This window comes from Acanthisitta chloris, unplaced genomic scaffold (genome assembly GCF_000695815.1).
Source record: "Acanthisitta chloris isolate BGI_N310 unplaced genomic scaffold, ASM69581v1 scaffold3669, whole genome shotgun sequence".
NCBI lineage: Eukaryota > Metazoa > Chordata > Aves > Passeriformes > Acanthisittidae > Acanthisitta > Acanthisitta chloris.
The window spans coordinates 10,949-15,043 of record NW_008690667.1 but is presented as its reverse complement, the minus strand read 5'-3'; the positions used below and the strand labels follow the sequence as shown (position 1 = coordinate 15,043).

The window sequence follows — 4,095 nt, the reverse complement described above, 5'->3', positions numbered from 1 at the left end:
ATAGTTGTCTGGATGTTCTGGGGGAACCTACCGTCTGAGTTGAGTGCCTAAGACCCACATTCAAACAAGAAGGGACCCCAGGAAGGGTTCCATCACAGCTTTCTCACTGAGTAAGGGTGCAGGAGGGAGAAGCTATGATTGTCAAAGCCCTTAGAGATTTGTGTAAAAGCAAGCAGAGGTCACTATTTTTGTTTTCTCTTGCTGAGATGCTCTGTTCAAGAAGGGTGCTCCAAAAATGCTTATAGGACTGGGTTGTACAGGTGAACCAAGCTGAGGAAGTCTAATCTGTAGACTGGTCTTATTAATGAGTAGGCTACCCTAAAGAATCAGACAGAATTAAGACATAATTCATACTTTCATGGATCAGACACTTGAGCATTTTTGAAGTTTCCCAAGCAATCAAGAGTGAAAATATATCAAGAACATATCAATATCAGGAATAAATTTCTAATGATGCTGAATATCCAGGAGCAATCACAACCTTCCACAAACATCTTGTGCATTCACAGTTCACACTAGTTTCAGCAAGTCTGAAAATCAAGCTTCTTGTTGGGGAATCCTAATATGGATTTAGATCTTTGAATTTAATAGCTTTGCTATTAATAATTCTGCTCTTAAATAATTAATAGCTCTGCTCTTAAACTGCATCGCAAAGGGCTAATGAATTTTGACAGGGAAAAAGAAGGGATCAATTAAGTATCTTCAGTGATACTGAACTAGGTATAGGTACAAGATCTTGTTCATGCTTGTTATTACACAGGTGTTTGAAGAAAAGATTCTTGGGGATTCTTGCTGGTGTCTCTTAGAACTGTTGTCTGTTATCCATGGTGATTTTATGAAGACATTGGGTATATTTCCTCATAACGTGGAGGTGACAAGTTATTACAAGCATAGTCTTCTGGCAATTCTTCTGGCTCATCAGAACTGTCCTCTGACCTGAGAAGGGGAAGAGGAGCAGATGCAAAAAGAATTTACCAAGAATGAAGCATGCATGTAACCTCAATGCTTCATCCTGTCAGCCTTATCTGGGCAAAGTACTTCCTGGCTTCTTGAGAAAATGCTATGTGCTTTTTAATGCTAAGAGAGTTTTACTGTGATTCAGCTGTTTTCATGAAGTATAAAAGTGTCAGGAGGTGACCTTTGTCTTCATCCTGCCTATGCCTGTCACCCATATTGCTGAGGACAATTGGGTCAGTCAGCAGTTTTTCATACAGACTTTGATAAAGGAATTAAAAGTGACTTGTGTTCTATGAAAGATATAATTCTAAGTAATTCCTATAATTAGAATACTTTTCCTTAGAAGAAAGAACTACATACATTTATTTTGCGTATTATTTAAGCAGTTTCATATTGCTGTGCAATTTCAATGATCTTGTTTAAGCCTCAAAACTAGGAAAAGAGTAAGAGCTGGAAGGCAGCTGCAGTGGGAGAAGAGTGTGTTGTGACAAGGCATAATCAGAAGGGAGAGCATGTGGTACCAGACTGATTCTTGCACGGTTGCAGAAACGCCGTTTGTGTGCTGACTCAAGTGTTGTGATTGTTTTTGAGTGGAAGCCTCTAGCTGTACATATGATAACCTAAAGATGGTAAGATAACCATAAAAAACCTACATGGACAGGAGTATATATACCAATATCTTAAAAAATAACAAGAGATTTAGTAGACTAAAAATTGAAAGACATTTATAAGTGAATTTAAATTGGATAAAAACACTTTCCAGGAAAAGTTTGTCTCCTTAGTCTTTACTCCAGAAGAATCCCTAACGAAGATTAAAAAAAACCCCAAAACACAAGGGAGGATAATATCTACATACATAGCACTTAAAATACTGAGAAACTTGTGTCCAAACACACTAAGGCATTTCAGAAGATGTACCTCTGATTCCTGGTGTTCTCTGCAGGGTAAGTAGCGTAGTTCTCATCTCCAGTAAAAGCTGGGTTATCCAGTGGGTAGGCAGGGCAGAAGTGAGGAGAGCCTGAAGCGGAAACCGGAGAGGCACTGGAGGAAACGGCACCGCAGCAGCTGAGCACTGGGTGAAGGTAGCCAGGACTCACAGCAATGCCTTCCTGGGACGGGTACGGCGGAGGGATGTACTGTACCACTGTGGCGCCGTGAAAAGTTATAGGCTGGTTAATGCCGGTGAAGACGAAGGACTGTCCGCTTGCAGTCTGGTCAAGGTCTGATGTATTTTCCTCTCTTTCTTTACAGGGCTTGCATGTAAGCATATTAAATTTACAAACAGCAATCAGAATAAAAGTCACCCCAACAGAGAGCAGAATAGGGCCTAGTAACTGAGTCCACTCCAGGTGAGTAATGCCGTCATATTTTATCCACCCCATCACGGTGAAAGTGATTCCCACCAGTCCCAAAAACACACCTGAAAAAAGCAGGGTGGTGCCAGCTTTATCCCCATCTGACACCAGGGCATCAGATCTGTTTGGCTGACAAGGAGTAACAGAGAAGACATTCAAAGAGAAATCTTCTACATGGTTGTTGTTTTGCTCCATTACTGAGTATAATGTATCTTCTACCTCAAGAGAAAGGGAGCTTGTAAGGGAATTGGCAGAGCATTTAAAGTCGAAGGTTCAGGTTAGTTATACAAGAACTTTGTGTGTGTATGGTTAACAGAGTCCATCATGTGAAAGAATAAACTTTGCTTAGAAGAATAAAGGTCTGGGAAGTGAAGCCTGAAGCCATCACTAAAGATTTCTGGAATTACCACCATCACTTCCGAATTGGTTTAAACCTTGCATGGCTGCTTATCTCTTTGTGTATCCTCTTCTTTAATTTAGCACACATGATACTTCCTTACCATGCCCATGGTGGGTGGGAGAAAAAGGAAGTTGCAGCTATTGTTAGGCTCTAGCTAGCTGATGCATCCAGCATATGGACTGCACACATTTAGTCAACAGCCGTGCAGGAACTCTAGCTCTCCACTTCCAGCTCCATTTTCTGCAGGATGCATAGCTATTGCTTGGAATGCTTTGCAGTGCTCTGAAGCATGACATTTACAGCCATGCCTGAACCTCTGTTGCAGCTCATTCTGCAATCCAGAGCTTCCATGGTTTAAAAAAATACCAAAGCAGGCTTTCTAATATTTTGCTGGGGTAACCACTGGGTGGATGAGAGGGTAAGTGCAACAGGGTGGTGCATGATGAACTGCCTGGGAGAGCTGCTGATTGTGGACGAAGCGTTATTTCAAGACAGGCAAAGCTTTCCAGTTTGGCTGGCTTGGAAGGTAGTATAATTGCCCTGATTTTGAAATCCTTCTGTTTCCTAACAGTTTCAGACTCAAGTAATTCCTGTTGGAGTGTTCTGGTAGAACATCTCTATAATTCCTTAAGGAGGAAAAATCTGAAAAAAATCAATCTTTTTTGACTAACATGGCAGGGAACTACACACAGCACACTGATTACTACTCAGGTAGTAGAATGTATAATGCTATTTCCAGCTACCAGCAGCTCTGGGGAAGCAAGATTTTCTTGAGATCTATAACATAAAAATAGCTCTAGAACTAGAAAATTCACCTTTCAGACTGTTTCTTCAAAGTAGACTAAAGGTGCCTTTAGTCCACTGTGCATTCATATCACACAGTGTGAGAACTGCTCTCCTCTGAAAGAGGCTGCTCACCATATTTAGCACCTTCAGAACTGATGCTGGATGCAACTGCAGATGTGTCTTTCTCATTTCTTAGTAGATAGACCTTGAGGAATACTAGTGCTGGTTTCCTTGAAAAAACAGCTGTGAAGTTTCCGAAGTGAGTATTATGTCTCTTCTATTACTCAGGGTGCCAACAAATTTTCTGACAAATCCACTCAAAATCAACCTTTCCCACAGCACCAAGTCTAGCCAGGACTCTCTGCACCTCTTGAGCAAATTCAGGCTTGCAATGCAATGGTTTTGTATGATGACAACTAAATTAGTAAGTGCTGAAATACTAGATAAGCTGTCCTGGTATTGGTAATTACAGACAAAATCTGTCACCTTTAACCTTGTATTTGTTAAACTTAATGGAATGAACTTCTGTTACTGCTCTTTGCAAGTCAGGTTTTTCCATAGCATGAATCATTCTTTCCACTGGTGAATCTTCCAGGC

At 40.9% G+C, this 4,095-nt stretch overlaps 1 protein-coding gene across 1 annotated transcript; it reads right to left on the bottom strand.

Moving 5' to 3' along the window:
• Positions 1 to 833: 833 nt before the first annotated feature.
• TMEM174 (transmembrane protein 174) lies at positions 834 to 2,507 on the bottom strand. The gene is made up of 2 exons (XM_009081889.1): positions 1,876 to 2,507; positions 834 to 936 (listed from the first exon to the last, which is right to left on the bottom strand). The coding sequence occupies exons 1-2, from the start codon at positions 2,505 to 2,507 to the stop codon at positions 834 to 836; spliced, it is 735 nt and encodes a 244-aa protein (XP_009080137.1).
• Positions 2,508 to 4,095: the final 1,588 nt, after the last annotated feature.

What these genes read in the sequence shown, in the direction of transcription:
- TMEM174 (XM_009081889.1), bottom strand. Translation starts at nt 2,507, where the DNA reads ATGGAGCAAAACAACAACCATGTAGAAGATTTCTCTTTGAATGTCTTC. An exon ending in GAGAACACCAGGAATCAGAG is followed by an intron (nt 937 to 1,875) that starts GTACATCTTCTG and finishes TCCCCTTCTCAG; the next exon opens with GTCAGAGGACAGTTCTGATG.